Below are 18,399 nucleotides of genomic sequence, written 5' to 3'. Positions count from 1 at the left end.
GGAAATCTCGCGTCTCGCGAGATGACGCCTATTGGCGTTAGTGTGACCTGGGAGCGCCGCAGCATTGACGCCTTTCGGCGTTAGTGTGACGGGAGGAGGTTAAAGGGTTTCTACCACTTCGGTTTCACATATTTAGCTGTCACACTAGCGATCCGCTAGTGTCTGCTCTGCCCAACCATCCTAATATAATTACTTTTGGGGCAGCCGTTTTGCTAAAAAAAAGAACTTTTATTAATATGCTAATGAGCCTCTAGGTGCTATGGGGGCGTCATTAGCACCTAGAGGCTCCGTCTACCTTCAGAAACTGCCGCCGCCCAGCGCGTCCCTCCAGCCCGCCCATCTCCTCCTGAATGCGATCCTCCTTGTGAGCGCCTGTATTCGGCACATGCGCAGTGAATGTCTGACAGCTTCCCTGCTCAGACATCTCCACTGTGCCTGTTCCTCGGAGCACTATGGCGTCATCGCGCAGGCGCAGTGGAGATGTCTGAGCAAGGAAGCGGTTAGACATTCACTGCGCATGCGCAGAATACATATGCTCACAAGGAGGATCGCATTCAGGAGGAGATGGGCGGGCTGGAGGGACGCGCTGGGCGGCGGCAGTTTCTGAAGGTAGACGGAGCCTCTAGGTGCTAATGACGCCCCCATAGCACCTAGAGGCTCATTAGCATATTAATAAAAGTTCTTTTTTTAGCAAAACGGCTGCCCCAAAAGCAATTATATTAGGATGGTTGGCCAGAGCAGACACTAGCGGATCGTTAGTGTCTGACAGCTAAATATGTGACACCGAAGTGGTAGAAACCCTTTAACTAGAGAATTGATAGCAACACACTGAGCATGCTCGACCTAACAAAGGCTCAGAACTACCGGTCGATGCCATGGTAATCTATGAAGAAACCCAGGGGGTAGCAGAGGAAGAAAGGTATATTTATGGTAACCGGAATACCCCTTTAATGCCCCACCTACTTCATGTTCTTCACAACTCCCCAGTGAGGATCCCACAGAGGACTTTTTTTCATAATAAAATATGCTGATCTGGAAATAACACATAGCTAGATTCAATCCTGAGACCCTTCAAAGGGGAAAGGAATCGTATGGTTTATCTACACCAAATCTGGGTTCCTCGGTGAGAATTACTGCTATTTTGATGAGAAATAAGGCTCTCTTGGAAGCAGTATAGGGTTGCTAGCAATACTAGACTTTTTCACTAATGTGTAAGATATGGTCTAAATTCAAGGAGCTAATGATGTACAAGGGTGGACATAAGTTGCCAGAAATGTTCTCTTTAGCGGGATTTTCATAATGGGTAGACAGGTGTCCTGTTCTTAAAGGGGTTCTGCAGTTTGTTTAAACTGATTATCCTCTGGATAGATCATCTGCATCTGATCGGCGGGGGTCCGACACCCGGGATCCCCGCCGATCAGCTGTTTGAGAAGGTAGCGGCGCTGGCAGTAGCGCCGCGGCCTTCTTGCTGTTTACCGCCGGCCCAGTGACGTCACAACTAGTATCAACTGGCCTTGGTGCGGTTAAGCTCTGTTCACTTGAATGGAGCTTGGCTCCGCCCAGGCCAGTTGATACTAGTCACTGGGCCAGCGGTAAACAGTGAGTAGGCTGCTGCGCTACTGCCAATGCCGCTGCCTTCTCAAACAGCTGATCGGCGGGGTTCCCGGGTGTCGTACCCCTGCCGATCAGATGCTGATGATCTAATCAGAGGATAGATAATCAGTTTAAACAAACTGCAGAACCCCCTTTACATGAGCTACAAACGGATGTTACATTCAAGTTCTTTGAACAATTCCGAACAGAGTTTGGGCTTCCTCAGGTGGCACTTTGTCAATTTTTACAGGATTGACTGGTGCTGGCGGCTTCCACCCATTTAATGCAGAAGATATTAGATAAAGGCAGTACCAAAGGACTGGTCTCCGTGATGTCTAAGTGACTGCTTGAGGACTCCACTCACCCTGAACCTTTACTAATGAAGGCTAAATGGGAGAGGGATGTTGGCCCTATATCTAGGGAGCTGTGGGCTGCGATGTCTTGGCTCTTTCCCCTAGACTTTCCTTCAGTGGAGTCCAACATATGATGTAACAGCTGCTGCTCTTACACGGAGTGTAAAAAAACAATAAAACGTATATTCTTAGAGAATATCAGGAGTGACTCGAGGGGTCCCAGATATGTTAGGGATGATGCTTCTCTATTGCATATGATGTAGGAATGCAGTCAATTAGGGTTGTATTGGAAGGAGCTACTTGAGACCATAAGGCAGGCCTTTCACACATCTCTCCCTCTGGATCCCAGAGTTTGCATTTTGGGAATCCTGGACAATCTGGTAGGACATGCATCGCTCACGCTGGGTATTCAGAGAATATTGTTCCTGATGCGGAAACTCGCCATTGGATCCAACAGACTCCTCCCACTAAACAGGAGTCCATTAATAATAAAATGAATGTTTAATTATAACTTGAGGGGGAAATATGTGACGAAAAATTCTGTCCAAATTTGAGGCTCTATGGCATGGCTGGCTAAAGTTGCCCGCTCTCTTAATAATCGCTGGCTAATGACTATTTGCGCCCTTATAACTTGATTGTTGGGGAGAATTGCACACATAAGAAAGGAGGGGTGTGGTGATGGGATATTGGGCACTTAGAGCCGGAAGACCGCCCCTGGGCACTTGTGAGCCCTCATTTACATATGAATAAAACTGCCTTTTTTTTTTTTTTTTTTTTTTTTTTTTTTTTTGTTTTGTTCTCTGTTGAGCGTCAGAACAACACAACAAAGGTACCATTTGACGCATGTATAGTTGTGCTACAGCGCTATGTAAGCGGTCTATAATGTCAAATTGTGGTGACAGACTCCCTTTAAATTGTAGAACGTGTCCAATTCCTGTGCATTTTGCGGACAAGAATAGTTGTAGTAGAAGTGTGGCGTGCACACAGCCGGTATCCGTATTTGCAAACCGGATACAGTTGTGCATATAGCCTTATGTTTATTTAAATGATAAATAAAATCTTTTATAAAGGATTTTTTTTTTCTTTCCATAAAAAATGGACTGTGTTGCCACTGTTAATGGCTTTTATTTTATTGTTTTTTACTGCCAAAAATGTTATTGAAGCATCATTCCAGCCCCCTGCCCACACTGCACTGGGGGGCTGGAATGGAGCAGATAAGCGCATTCTTCACTTTATGAAGATGAAAATTTGGCTTTGAGGTTAGAAAGCCCCTTTTAAAACCTCATTTATAAAGTAAGGGCACTATACAGGTTGATTAAAGCATATCTATTGCCTCTTTAAAGGGGTTTTCCAAAGAATACAATTGCTCATTAAATGATTATTTTTATGATGCTAATAATTTTTCTATAGGAATGCTACTTTCCAGATATTGTAGTTGGTCTTCAGCACCCCCAGCTGTTCCTGCCCAGTAGGTTTTCGCATGTCCTTGTAGTGAGGCTGTGGCAGGACATGCACGGAAGTAGAGTTTTCAGATCGATTTCCCTGACTCCCAGCGCAGTGATATTTGTGATCCGGTCTCTTTCTTCTCGGCTTTCCCACTGCTCAGAAAGCAGAGCATGGTCAGTGGCAAGAAGCTACTTGGGGAGTCAGTGCCTGTCCTGCGCAAGCGCAGTATCTCATCAGGTTTATCATTACAAGGAGACTGCAGGCAGCTGTGGGGAGGACCACTCGGGTGTCAGCACATGCACATCATTGTGGGGCTTGTAGGATACAGCCACTGTAATGTCATCTCGTGTGCCTCTTCTGGGTCCCTCCCGCTCTAGTATGTGGTACGGCACATCAAGGGCAGAAGGAGCTCGGCATGTATGAAAAAAGGTACATCTGCACACTAGTTATCACTGTTTACCCTTACTGTGAGCATTACCTGCAGTCTGGGAATAACCATGCTGACTGTACATGAAGTCTGTAGGACATATATTAAGGTACACCTTAGATGGACGTCACCTGAGTTCCTCTTCTCAACCCACACGCCTTGAAAACAAAGGATCAGGCATGTTGAAATCCAACTTCCAATCCTTATTTTCTCCAATATCTGCTTTTGAGTGACGGTCAGGAAGGACACGCCCCAAACACTTTAGATGTTCGGACTGTCTCATTGAAATATGTGGTTTCATCTGATTGTCGTCTAATGTGTATGGTCAGCTGTAGGCTAACCTATAGGCAATATTAGTGCCACGTAACACATTATCTCACATTATAAGTCCAGGCACTAATGGGGAGATTAGAAAAGTGGCTTTAAAAAGTCGCCAGCTGTGTTTGCAACTTTTTAAATGAGACTTTTTTTTTTTTTTTTTTTTTTTTTTTTTCTCAGTCTCAAGTGCCTCTATTTACGCCTCCCTCACCACTTTTCCAAAGTGGGCGTGGTAAGTGCAGGAAAAAGGCGTGGCCAACAGCAGAGATAAATTTTATCTTTGCCAGTTTTCTGGTGCAAACGAAGCTAGAAATCTATGGCAACTCAGATCAGTCGTAGATTTCAGTTTAGGTGCGCGGACTGCTGGAGGATGCACCTCGTCATAAATGTGGTGCATCCTTCGGCAGTGCAGGGGATATCAAGAACAGCGCAGAAAGCATCCGTTTTGATGAGTCTCCCCCATAATACATCTGGGAATGTGTGCCTTCTGTGACATACTAGTGAATGGTGCAGGGGGGTCGGGGACATCTGTTTAGTTTAGTGTTCCCTGGCACCTTGAATGTGTAGTAGATGAGAGCTGTAACTGGTCCTGCTCTGTGGGAACACTATGTAGTTGCCCTTTGGGGTATGTTTTGAATCTGTAAAGAATCTTGAGTATTGCTGTATAAATCATTTTTTTGTAGGAGTAAATTCAGATTGTCTGTCTTTCCTTTTATAGGAGTTGCTTGCAGTCGGGGACATCTATTAGTTTTTAGAAGACCTGGAACTCTTGAGGCTCCTGTAAAGAGGAAGATACCATATAGAGCCTTCTCTGAGACTACCGTGTATTTTGCCTCTAAAGACGGCGCCAGCAAAGATGGATCAGGGGATGGGAAGGTAGTATTAGTTTGTTAACCCATGGTATGCTAATGCTGAAGCATTCATTTAAGGCTGCTTTTCACACTGGCGTTTTGGTTTCCGTCTTTGATCCGTTCAGGGATCTCACAAGCGGTCCAAAACGGATCAGTTTTGCCCTTAATACATTCTGAATGTATAAGGATCCACTCAGAATGCATCAGTTTGGCTCCGTTCCGCCTCAATCCCGCTTTGGAGGCGGACAGCAAAACGCTGCTTGCAGCGTTTTGGTGTCCGTCTGATAAAACTGAGCCAAACGGATCCGTCCTGACACACAATGTAAGTCAATGGGGACGGATCAGTTTTCACTGACAAAGTATGGCACAATAGAAAATTGATCCGTCCCCCATTGACTTTCAATGGTGTTTAAGACGGATCTGTTTTGGCTATGTTAAACATAATGCAAACGGATCCGTTCTGAACGGATGCATGCAGTTGTATTATCTGAACGGATGCATTTGTGCAGATCCATGACTGGTCCACACCAAACGCGAGTGTGAAAGTAGCCTAATTCAATCCTTTTTCTTTTCTCTACGAGCAGAAAACTGTGAGTGAAGGAGGCAGTAAGAAGTCCTCTGGCAGCTCAGGGAAAGGAGGAAATCAGCTGCGATGCCCGAAGTGTGGAGATCTGTGCACCCATGTAGAGACGTTTGTCTGTAAGTTTTAGTGTAATTTAGAGCTTGTCCAGCACTTTTTGAAATTTGTAGTGGCTCCACCAGGCTTATAAAACAAAGATTAACTCGCCTGCCAAAGGTAGTGCTGTGGGTCTGGTTATGTCGGACTGGAAGTGGCGATGTTGCGTCCTTTGTTAAAATGCCCGCTGAGGCCTGTGATCCTCTGAGTGGTCACGGGAACAATGGATATTACGTTATCACTTCCAGCCCACAGCCCTGCACCTGAGGGCTCTTTAGCTGGTGAGTTTATTTTTTTTTTCTACCTTTCTTTGTAAACATTCTCAGTGGAAAAGCCAGGCTTATAAAGGGCCAGCCAGAGCCTAATTTTTCTAACTCCTTGTACTCATTCTCTCCCTGTAGCCTCTACTCGTTTTGTGAAGTGTGAGAAATGTCACCACTTCTTCGTTGTGCTGTCAGAGGCAGATTCAAAGAAGTCTATAAACAGAGAACCTGAGACTGCTGCTGAAGCTGTGAAACTAGCATTTCAACAGAAACCACCACCACCACCTAAAAAGGTGCATTGACCAAATCTTCCACAGTCTGTGTTAAATATGCCTGGATTTGAATCTGTAACCTAGTCATTAGGAATGAGCATGAGTTGTATATGTGTTTGTGTGTGTGTGTGGTATGAGTTTAAAAAATAAAATATATATATATATATATTTTACATATTACATTTTTTAATTAATATTATAATATATACTGAGAATTGATCCTAGAGGTAGACATATATAAAACGCCTCAAAAAGGGAGTGTGATTAATGTCATTATATTGTGCAATCAGTAAAATAAGGTACAAGCGTCTATGCAAAAATATAAATGATTTATTATACAATACCTTTAAAATACAATCAAAGCTTAATCAATAGAAAAAAAACTATAATATGCAATAAGACAGTTATATGCAGTGCCCTAAATTCACCACTAGATGGCTCTAACACGACTACCAGCGTTCCATATCGCCTCTCCAACATAAAAATGTAATACAAGGCCTGCCCACAATTATGAAATATAAAACTCAATAGTGATGAGGACAGATACGAACCCTTGCTCTGCTCAAACTATGACCAATCTCTGATATCTGGTAGTATTGCTACACAACTTATAAATTATCAGGCCGGATATTGGCTATGGAATTGAATATTCCAATCAAAGATTTTGTCCGATTTCAATATTCAGTAATCTTTTATTCAGTAATGTGTATCTTTACTGAATAGTGATAATATTGATGTAGCACTTTTAACTAGAGTTGTTGCAATACCAAATTTTTGGTTCGATTCAGATACCATAAAAAAGTATTCGATACCACACCAAAAAACAAACAAAAAAAAAAAAAGCCACGTGCATTCCACATTTTAAAAAATGGTGAATCGTGCAGTTTTTATAAAATTTTTTCTGTTCCGGCGTTCACCGCATGTATTTTTTTAAATATATATTTCAATAGTTTGGACTTTTTTGACGTGGCGATATGTAATGTTTATTTATTGTTTATATATTTTATATGTGAAATTGGGAAAGGGTGGGATTCATACTTAATATTTTGGTGTGTTTTTTTTTTTTTTTTTTTCTTTATTTTTTTTACACTTTATTTAATAACTATTTCCACCCCTTAGGGGCCAGAACCTGGGATCTTTTAATCCCTTGTCCTATTCACCCTGATAGAGCTCTATGAGGGTGAATAGGACTTCACACTCTCCCTGCTGCTCTGTGCATAGTGCACACAGCAGCAGGGAGCAGACTATGGCAGTCAGGTCTTCAGTAGCGTCCTGGCTGCCATGGTAACTGATCGGAGCCCCAGGATTACACTGCTGGGGCTCTGATAAGAAGCTGCCACCAATGAGGGGGAGGGGAGAGTACCCGGTAGCCACTGCCACCAATGATTTTAATACTAGGTGGTTCAGAGGGACGGGCGAACTGCGCCACCAATAATAATTACCCCTTAAGACAGGAGGAGGGTACTGGCAGCAAATCAGTGGCAGTTAACCCCTCAGGTGCGTGTACATTTGATAATGACTATGATGTCACTATATTACCCAGAATGCATTTCTGCTGTTGGTGTAATGTTACCCATTCGTACCTAGGTGGCACTATTGCATAAGCTACTAGCAAGGGTTAAATGTCCAGGTCTGATTTCGTCTTACATTCCATACACATAACATAAGGGATTATCTTTGATACATATACCCATTAAACCACAGACATTTGTGTACCATTTGAGACCAAGCTACCAAATTTATGGTGCCGATAAGAATACAATAGACCTTGTACTCTCAGACATGTGTGTCTTTGGTTACTCCAACGGTTGATTGTTAGTGACAATATCACTATCTTACTAACAAAGTTTACACTTAAAATTCTTCTCATCATGCTTTAGGAGTGCATGCATTCCTAGTGAGAAATATATAATAGATGCATTGACGTCCTTCATAATATTCAATATATAATACAATACATATTTCCTATTTATTATCTTGTTTAGTGAACTTTAGTTTTTAGTATGTGTATACATGTATCACCGATTTTCTGCTTCATCAATGGACATTAAACCGTAGGGATAATTAGTACCAGATGCATATAGAGAATATCCTTATCTCAGTCATAAATCTATAAGTAGACAAGAATGACTCTTCTCAGACTGGTACATCTACAGAGAAGAAATTATGAACTGTGTCCTCTCCATGAACCCATTTCGGCCTACTTTAATAAACATATTCACCATTTCGTATATTACAATATGGCCTCTTATATAATCAAATCCACTATAATTAGGATATTTAGATATAAATGTTATACACCTATGAAAAAGCACAATACCAGCAGAAGGACCCGGCTTTGCACTGGTATATTTAATCGATTTTTTTTTTTTTGCTGCCGGCACCCGCCTCCTGTATTGTGTTAAAGACTGACTACTTTATATGGGACTCCAGACTTTCACTATCGGGCTACACAGAGCGGCGCCGCTCTGTTCGCCCGCAGTGCCCCATTACTGTCTCCCCTCCTGCTCCACATGCTGCTGATTACTATCGGAGCGATGGGAGGAGACATCAGCTTTACTAGTGGGCGTTCCTTCTCCCTGCGCTGCGATTGGACAGCGCTACAGCCAGGGAGAAGGAACGCCCACTAGTGAAGCTGATGTTTCCTCCCATCGCTCCGATAGTAATCAGCAGCATGTGGAGCAGGAGAGGAGACAGTAATGGGGTACTGCGAGCAAACAGAGTGGTGCCCAGGACTAATGGTGAGTGCTGAGACATCGCTGGGCGCCGCTCTCTGTGGAAATAGTCCTATCATTGGTGGCACAGTGTGCCCACCCCTCCTCCGCCCCTCTCTTCTCATTGGTGGCAGCAGCACAGGGGGGAGGGAGGCGGAACAGCTTCCTTCTCCCCGTGCTGCTGAGAGAACATGAGCGCGCCGATAGCAGCGCGCTCATGTTCAGAGATACTAGACTGCGCAGAAGCGCAGCCCAGTATCGAAAAAACTGAAATCCCAATATCATATCGATACCGGGACAAAAGTATCGATTGGGTATGGAAATTTCGAAATCAACTAATTAATTTTATTTATTTATTTGCAAATTTAGATGGTATAATTTCACCCACACTATCAAAATAGTCTTGATAGAATGAAATATCATTTTCTGTGTCTCGTGTCTCTTACCAAGTCCTAGTAGGAATCTCACTTCTGCTTCTCGGAAAGCTGGGTGGTCCATCATAGCGCATCTCACCATGGCTTTCATCTTGATAGACCTCTCGAAAGAGCTTAACTTCTCTTTCCTCTCCTCTCCTTTTTTTTATGTGTGTGTTTTTGTTTTGTTTTTTGTTTTTTTTTCTTAGTCTCCCCCTGTGTATGTGGTCATAAACCAAACTTATCAGTTAGGCACACCTTTCTAGTTTGGAACTTTCCAATCATTGTCGGATGGGCGTGACCATTGATTAAAAATGTGACGACATAACCTTATCCAGAATGCACTTTTGCTACTGTTGTAATGTCACCTACTCATACCTAGGTGGCATGGCTGTGTAAGCTATTTGCATTATAGTATAAAGGGTTAGCTTATGTAAGTCTGAATAAAACGTATTCTATACGTTTGACCTTAGAAGCTTTAATGCAAAGCTATAGGGATTAATTCTGACACTTGAAGCAATTAGAGACAGACCTCTAGGCGTCTCTCTGAATGTTTTTTACACTATTGATTTGTGTCCTATAATGATATGAATGGCCTTGTTTTCTCACAGATATCAGTACCTCCTCTGTCATACCAAAGATGTGATTGTTACAAAACGCACATCTTTACAGGCACTCTTTTAGAGACAAAGATTCTCCTAATGAGAAATATAATATACTGGATACATGTTGTCTTCATAACATATAACAATATAATATAAAGTGAAAAAAAAAATATATATAATTTTTTTTTTTGTCTGACTTATTGTCTTATGCTAAGGACTAACTTGGGGTCATTAAATGAATACATGAATATTACATATTTTGCTTCATTAATAAATACCTAATGGTATAGGTAATTATCACTAGCTGCATAGAGCTTATCTTTATCTCCCATCATAAATTTATAAGTGGACAAGGAGTATTCTTCTCAGACTGGTACATTCATGAGAATAATAACACTAAAGTAGAAACCTTTTGTGTGACCTTACTTCAGCCTACTCAAGACATACAAAATTGAAAATATAGTCGAGCATGGCTCTTAAAGGCAATGAACATCCATCTTGCCTAGAATAAATTGGATATCAATGCATTTACCAATGAAAATGTACAACAACCTGTGTTCAAGATCATAATCCCTGAAAAACAGAGCAGAGAGGAGAATGAGGCCGCTCTTTACCTAAGTGTTGGGAAGTAACTTGTCCTGCTGTGTGATTAGGACAGGTTTTGTGTGTACTAATAGTTCGGCGGCCATTTTATTTCTCCTGATGAGTGCTCCCCAGACAAAACAAGCAATTATAACTAATGAAAGGTATTTGTGAATATATTTATTATAAAATAAAAGTATTATACATGCTTGTCCTAACCTTGACACATTTCTGAAGCCGTTTTCATATATGAAATTATTAGCTGGAAGTGATTGTTTTCTTAGATTCGGTGACGTACGGGGTCCCTTGCAGGCGATCGCAGCCTCTTTAGGCTGCTCAGGGAGCCTGTTGATGTCACCGGCAGCCTAAGTAATTATACAGAGTGGAAGGAGGGGCGGTAACTAGGCTGGCCGACATGGCACTAAGCCACGCCCCTCTGTTTCATGTAGCTTTCTATGAAGGGGCGGATAGATGGAGGAGTGGACGTTGTGCAGCAGGCTGAATATGTATGAGGGGGTGTGTGCAGGGACAAGATGTTAGACTGTAGAAACCGGGAGATGCCGTGCTGCGCTGGGACCCACGGTGCAGTGCGGCAGGAAGTCATCACACAGATAAACAACTAGGCCAACAATCTGTTGGGGACCATATGAGCCATGCAGCAGTGTAAAAACTACCTAAATACATCTAGGGAACCTTGACTCGGCTAGTAATAGTGCGTAAACTCTCTTCCGGTTTCAGGCCGGACAGTCCGGCTTTCAGACTCCCTGTCCGACGCAGGGCCTGGACGGACACAGGAATGTCCTTTTTGAACAGCTCACTCTCAGACAGCAGCACTGTGCTGTCTAAGAGTGAGCTGCAGGGAGTAAGTCTCCCTCCCTCCCCTGCAGCTGACAGAAGTTGAATTTTTATTTATTTTTTTATTAATTTTTTTTTTTTTTACCTTATTTTTTTTCAATCCCTGTCGGCTGCGAAGGGGTAGGGGCATGGCCTAACCGAGGCGTGGCTTAGTGGGACCTAGGGGCGGGGTTTTTAAGTCCATCTTTTGAGGGTGATCTGAATGGCCACCCTACCTGCCCCCTTAACTATGACCTCCACAGCACTCCGCTCCCTTAACAGCTTCATCCATGGCGTCCTGCCCCTTTTTAAAGCTGACCTACAGCAGTGCAGAAAAATGGCTGGGTTGTTATGGAAACCTGGTGTAAAACTGTGTGTATGTGGAGGGCCTGCGAGCTTCTATTGGCTGATAAGGGTCATTTTACCAGGCTTCGATTGGCTAATGCATTTTTTTGGGGGGAATATCTCAGGAACGGTACATCCTAGAGAGCGGAGACCTGGTCTAAAATCTTCCCGGTCACCTGATGTACCCGTGTGCCAAATTTTGTGATTGTAAATGTGATGGTGTGGATTCCTTTAGTGGACATACATACACGTGGTGTGTGATAGATAGATATATCTATATCTATCTCTGCAGCACTCATGAATTAAAAAGGTAATAAAGAAAACCCATGTGGGCGCGACGTTTTGGCTCAAACACTAAAGCAGTTCTCAAGGCTTGTTTTTCTAATTTGAACTATAGTCCTAGTCCTTTAGGCTTGCACCCTATTTTTTTCCCGTGATGTAACAGAAGTAAGATGACTATATAAAGGGGGGTTTCCAGTTTGATGTAGAAAAAAAAATCCTGGTTTAATGAAAATGTGTGCAACCTTCTAAAATTCAAGTTTCAGTTCCTCACTGTTTTTCAAGAACTTTGGTTGCTGTCAGGTCTCATGTCCCAATTTCAAATTAGTAGATCTACAAGTAGAGTAGAGACCTATAGAAGCTGAATTACTGTATTCAGAGGTCGCACTGCCATTTTTATTTATTTTTTTCTCAGAAGAGTAAAAATACTCATCACAATTTTGAGACGTTTTTTTTTAGCCGAGGAGGAGTATTTAGCAGTAATTCATATATATACGTGCTATTTATGCAGGGAAACCATTGTTAGTCTCCCATGCAGAAATAGAAATGTAGAGAATTTTACATTTATCCAACATTCTACACTAAACGGAAGACCAGTACGCCATAACAAATGACATTGCCATACACAGTGCTCACTGCCCACAGCACCTCCTACAAAAGGCTGCTTACCACACCAGGCCACCACTCCACTAGCAGTATTGGTGATGATGGCGGCACCACTGTATAGGCATCCTCCACAGTGGTCTCGGATAGGGTTGCATCGGGTATTGAACATTCAATACCCAATTGATACTTTTACAACTGGATCAATCCAATACCGGGATTTGCTATTTTCCGATACCGGGCTGTGCTACTGTATCTGTTAGAAAACATGACAAGCGCCGCCCGCAGCGTGACCGTGTTCTGAGCCGGCACAGTGGAGAAGAGGGCAGTCCCTCCCTCCCCATTCTGCCGCTGGCCACCAATGAAAATAGCACTGAGGAGGAGGGGAGGACCTGTGGCCACTACGCCACCAATGAATATAAGTAACCCCTTAATACAGATGTAGACGTCGGCGCCCAGCACCTGAGGGGTTAATTGACGCGGTTTGGCGGGATCCCTGTCATTGAGGCCGGGTGCCAGCTGTGTCATTGTCATATGGTATGCCATAGATACGGCCACCGCTCGCCTCCCGAATTCAGCGTATTTCTTTAGTGCTGCATCTCATACAGAGCCGTGCTGCATACAGGGCACTGAACGTTCAGGACTGCAATGAGCTGGCTGGGGGAAAATAAAGTGTCTTTTTTGCAAGCTCGGCCCATGGATTCAGGAGAGAAGCGGTGGCCGAGGAGACACATGAACAAGCATGCAAGGAGTATGATTGTAGATAGAGGCATGGCAGGGCTTCACTAAAACTGCCCAAGCCCACCCAGCCTTAGAAGCATGAATCCAGGAAGTGTACAGCAGAGCTGGCTGCAGGTGAGGACGAATTGGCAAGATGGGAGAAACCCCTTTAATTTTATTCATTGGTGCTGCAAAGCTCTATTAGGGTGAATAGGACAAGGGTTCTTGCTCCCTAAAGGGACTAATAGTTATTAAATGAAAAGTTAAAAAAAAACACCAAAGTTTAAATCGCCCCATTTCCCAATTTTGCATATAAAATGTATAAACAATAAAAAAAATTACATATTACGTATTGCCATGTCCGATTAATGTCTGAATTATTGAAATATTAAAAAATCTCCTGTGCGGTGAATGCTGTAACAGAAAAAAATAAACATGCAATTCACCATTTCTTAGTCGCCTTGTCACTCCAAAAAATAGGATAGGACTGTAAAATAATGGGCCGGACATTCCATAAAATGCGCAATGCACATGGCTTGTGTGTTGTTGTTTTTTTTTATATCTAAATCTAATCAAAATGTTATGACAGCCCTAGTCTCAGAGTGGAGCAGCAAATGGCCCGACAGCCACCCAAACTGACAAATCAGCGCCTCCTTACAATAACAAAGCTTGATATGTAACTCTTGCATGCCTAATGCCTATTACATAGATGGCACTACTACATGCCCATTACATACAGATGGCACTACTATATACACATTACACACACAGCTCTGCTACATGTCCATTTCACAGATAGAACTACTATATGCACATTACACACAGAAAGCTCTACAATAGACTGGTTACACTGCTTTATACACATGTTCCATACATAAAGTTCCCCCACATTCTCAACTAGCACAGTCCTGTGTTCCCCTAACTCCTCCCACACACATGGCTGATCACATGACTGTGACATCGCCACAATTTAGTGTTTAGTCCAGACTCTGGAGATGTTCCTGAGAGGTGGGGCTTCCTGTGCGCCAGACCTGGCAGCTTCTTATACAGCACTCCCTGACCACGTGTAAAAATATACATTAGTCTTTTTTTTATTTATTTTATTTTTTCAGGGAGTAAAATGGCCTTAGCATGTACAGGCGTTATTGCGGCCTCTGGCTGTATTACCGCTTGGTACACACATTCATGTATATAAGCTCTTAGGCAGAAAACCTATAGCGACTAATGGGATCATTTATTAAACAGAAATACGCCTAAATTAGGCATATTTCTGGCACAGATTGAGGCGCAAAGGTCCTTTACGCCACAATCTGTGACTTCTCCCCGCTCACGCCAGGTCAAAAAAAGGGGCAGAGGGGACTGGATGTAGCCTGTGTCATTTACCAACTTCTACCCCTTTTTTAGGCGTAGAAAATGGAAGCTGTCTTGAATTTAAAAGTGGAGGTGGCTCAACTCCAGCAGATATTGAGTATTGAGGGAAGTATTGACCTGCAAAAAATATGGATCAAATGCAGACAAACCGTGGTGGTGTTCATGAGCCCTAACCTGGGTACAGGAGTAGAGATCATCCGCACTGTGAGACTTATTACTGCTGTAAGGTTGCCTTGACGTGTGCTGTTCACTTTGTGGCTGAAGTAATTTACTTTAGTGGCTAGATATGCTGTTTATTGGGCAGTTGAAAGAAAGAAAAAAAAAAAAAAAAAACGCATGACTCTCTTCAGAACTCCCATAGAATTGAATGTTAGCCTCACTCGCTCCCTTCTCCATTCATATTGGTGGGAAATCCCTGTTCTCAAGAGAGGTTTAGTTTCCACCTCTAGGACTCGTAGCTGTTGGACATGCCATAACTGCATAGGAATAGCCCTTTTAAGTGTTGTGCACACTTAAAAAAAAAATAAAAAAAGGTCAAGGAAAGGGGTTTGCCTTAGGGCTCATTCACACGACCATATCTGTTTTTGCAGTCCGGAAATTGCAGATCCGTAAAGCAAGCCTACCGGCTGTGTGCATTCCACATTTTACAGAACACACCGGGCCAGGCTTTTATAGAAATGCCTATTCTTGTCTGTGATTTCAGATAAGAATAGGACATGCTCTTTATTTTTTATTTTTTTTGCCCCATTGAAATGAATGGGTCCGCACCCATTCCGCAAAATTGTGGACCCAGTAATACTGCTGTCTGCATAAGCCATAATAAGTGTCAGAATTCAAGTGCGCAAAATAAGCTACCTACCGTAATAGGTGGTTAAAAATTAGGGTGGCTGCACAAAGTGTGGAATTATGTGCAAAAAAATCTGCATTAAATCCACAGCAAAACTATACAAAAAATGCACATAAAACACTATAGCATTTTTTTATTTGTATTTTATTTTATCGGTTTTTGGTGCATATTTGATACAGATTTTTGCAGATCTCACTCTTCCATTGAAAAGCATGAAACTCATACAAGAAAAATAAAATGCAGCAAAAATTGACATGCTGCAAATATCAAAATCTGCACGGCAGGTCAATTTTTGTACCTATGTAAAAAGCAAAGTGTACATGAGATTTGTCTGATCTCCTACACTTTGCTGGTACTGTATTACGCTGTGGGTTTTTCAACATGAACAACCCACATAATACGGACCAAGTGCAGGCACCCTTAAAGGTGTATTAGACACCCCAATGCTGCAGACGATTGTCAGGAGGGAAGTTTCCGTCAGCTAGTGGAGGACACCGCTGCTATTACATACAGCAGTTTCCTCAGTGGCATAGCGAAGAGTGATCAGTATGCCATCGCTCGTCCCCATGCAGGGCAGTATTATGCTCACTGCAGATTGCTATTACACAGCGCAATCTGACACGTGTGTGTGTGTGTGTGTGTGTGTTTTTTTTTTTGTTTTTTTTTAAGGTATGCTTGATTCATTTATACACTGCTCATATAGTGGTTATGACCACCCTGCAATCCAGCAGTGGTGGCCTTGGCTTGCACAATATAGGAAATGGCACCGGCCCTTCTGGTGGCTGGGACTTTGGGAGCGCGTAAAGGCACATATGCACAGCAGCTCTATCCTAGGCCACCTCGTATCTGCGTGGTCGTAACCCCTGGACATGAGCAGTGTATAATATGATGGAAAAATTAAGCCAGGAAAGGAGGCAATATGGAAAATCGCAATACATTAGTAAGTACCTTGTTTTGTCTACATGATAAATGCCATTTACCCCTTTAAATGTTTGTCCGGGAGTAAAAAAAAACTTTTTTTTTTTTTTTTTTTTAAACCGCACCTGTTCACGTGTCTGTGGCATTACAGCTCCATTCACGTCAGTGGAGCCAAGCTGCACTACAAATCAGAAGAGAACAGCCATGTTTCTCTAATCATGGACAACCCATTTAAGTAGTGTTAGTAAATGTACCCCGATGTTTTGTTTGCATAAATATTCATTATCCAATCATTAAAATGAAAAACCCTTTTAAATATGATCAGTGGTAGATCTGTATTGCGCTTCACAACAGGCCTGGTGATTTGTGGTTAATGCTATAATTATGATTATTTAATCAGCCATTGGTTAGGAAAAATCACGTATGACCACCCACAATAGGATGGTTATGACTGTTGAAACTGGTTTCCAACCTTCTATAGCATGCATTTATCTGTTTAGCTCCCAGATGTGTATAGGGAGGTGCAGGTTGGAAGTTTTTTTTTATGGTAAATTTTTTTACAGATCTATAACTACCTCGACAAATATGTGGTGGGCCAATCATTTGCAAAGAAAGTGCTTGCTGTTGCTGTGTACAATCATTACAAGCGGATATACAATAACATCCCAGTTAACATAAGACAGCACGCTGAAGTGGAGAAGCAGACCTCTCTAACCCCTCGAGGTGAGTTGGTTCCTTTCACAATATGCATGCAGCAATGCTGCTCATTGCTTAAAAAACCCAAAAACCCATGGTGGCATCTCAGTTGCCTGCTTTCATCTTGCCTACCCTGCCTGACAAACTCCATCATTTTATTTTATTATTTTTTATTTTTTCCCTGTGTAGATTCCAGTCCTGGTTTTGACTTTAAATTACTCAGCCAAAGTGCTGGCAAAACAGATAACTGCAACAGTTTGCGGACAGCACATGGCCGTCACTATCATAGCATAGGAAATTCCTATTACAATTGGACATGCTCTATATTTTTTGCGGGGCTGCGGAAGTACGGATGCGGACAGCATGCAGTGTGCTGTCTGCATATTTTGTGGCCACGTTAAAATGAATGGGTCCGCACCCGTTCTACAAAATTAAGGAACGGATGGAGACTCGTCCATACGGTCATGTGAATTTGCCCAAAGTGAACATTTAATATTCTTTCCCACTGGAAAAACCAAACGGTAAGATATCGGCTTTAGCGTTTTATAGCTGATGCCGTGTACGGTATCTACCTAAGGGTACTTTCACACTTGCTGCAGAGGACTCCGGCAGGCAGTTCTGTCAATCCGGACGCAAACGGATGCATTTGTCAGACTGATCTGGATGCGGATCAGTCTTTGTGGTTGTCATCCAGAAAAACTGATCCAGTGTTTATTTTTTCACATTTTTAAAGGTCTGCGCATGCTCAGACTGCAAAACCGGATCCGTTATTCCGGAACACTTGGCATTAATGCATTTCAATGGAAAATAATGCTGGATCCGTCATTCCTGCAGGTGTTCAGGATTTTTGGCCAAAGAGAAAACTATAGCACGCTGCAGTATTTTCTCCGGCCTAAAAAACGTAAGAGGGACTGAACTGATGCATCCTGAATGGATAGCTCTCCATTCAGAATGCATTAGGCTAAAGCTGATCAGTTCTTTTCCGGTATTGAGCCCCTAGGACGAAACTTGGTGCCGGAAAAAAATAACGCTAGTGTGAACGTACCCTAACTAGATGTGTCTGCTGTACAGGAAGTCTTGTTCTGTAGCTATCATTTTAAATTTTTAAACCTGATCATTTGCACTTCTGGTATGCAGCTTCAGTGTAGTGAAAAGATCAGCGACTGGCCGATGGCTCAGATTGTCATCTGCCTGCCTCAGTTTCCAGCCAGAGCGGTTTGCTCCATTTCCCTACTAACCAGCAGAAATAGTCCCACAAATAAGTCTTGTGACC

At 42.6% G+C, this 18,399-nt stretch overlaps 1 protein-coding gene across 2 annotated transcripts in view; it reads left to right on the top strand.

The window, feature by feature from the left end:
• Positions 1-18,399, top strand: part of CLPX (caseinolytic mitochondrial matrix peptidase chaperone subunit X) — a 52,793-nt gene that overhangs the window by 12,842 nt on the left and 21,552 nt on the right. For both annotated transcript variants that reach the window (XM_044279400.1, XM_044279399.1), the window contains exons 2-5: positions 4,856-5,013; positions 5,573-5,687; positions 6,066-6,220; positions 16,994-17,153. In XM_044279400.1, coding sequence (XP_044135335.1) covers positions 4,856-5,013; positions 5,573-5,687; positions 6,066-6,220; positions 16,994-17,153 — 588 coding nt within the window. The remainder of the gene's footprint in view (positions 1-4,855; positions 5,014-5,572; positions 5,688-6,065; positions 6,221-16,993; positions 17,154-18,399) is intronic.

The sequence above is a fragment of the Bufo gargarizans genome, chromosome 2 (genome assembly GCF_014858855.1).
Source record: "Bufo gargarizans isolate SCDJY-AF-19 chromosome 2, ASM1485885v1, whole genome shotgun sequence".
In the NCBI taxonomy this organism is placed as follows: domain Eukaryota; kingdom Metazoa; phylum Chordata; class Amphibia; order Anura; family Bufonidae; genus Bufo; species Bufo gargarizans.
Note: the sequence above shows the minus strand (reverse complement) of the source record. Positions and strands in the feature narration are given on the sequence as shown.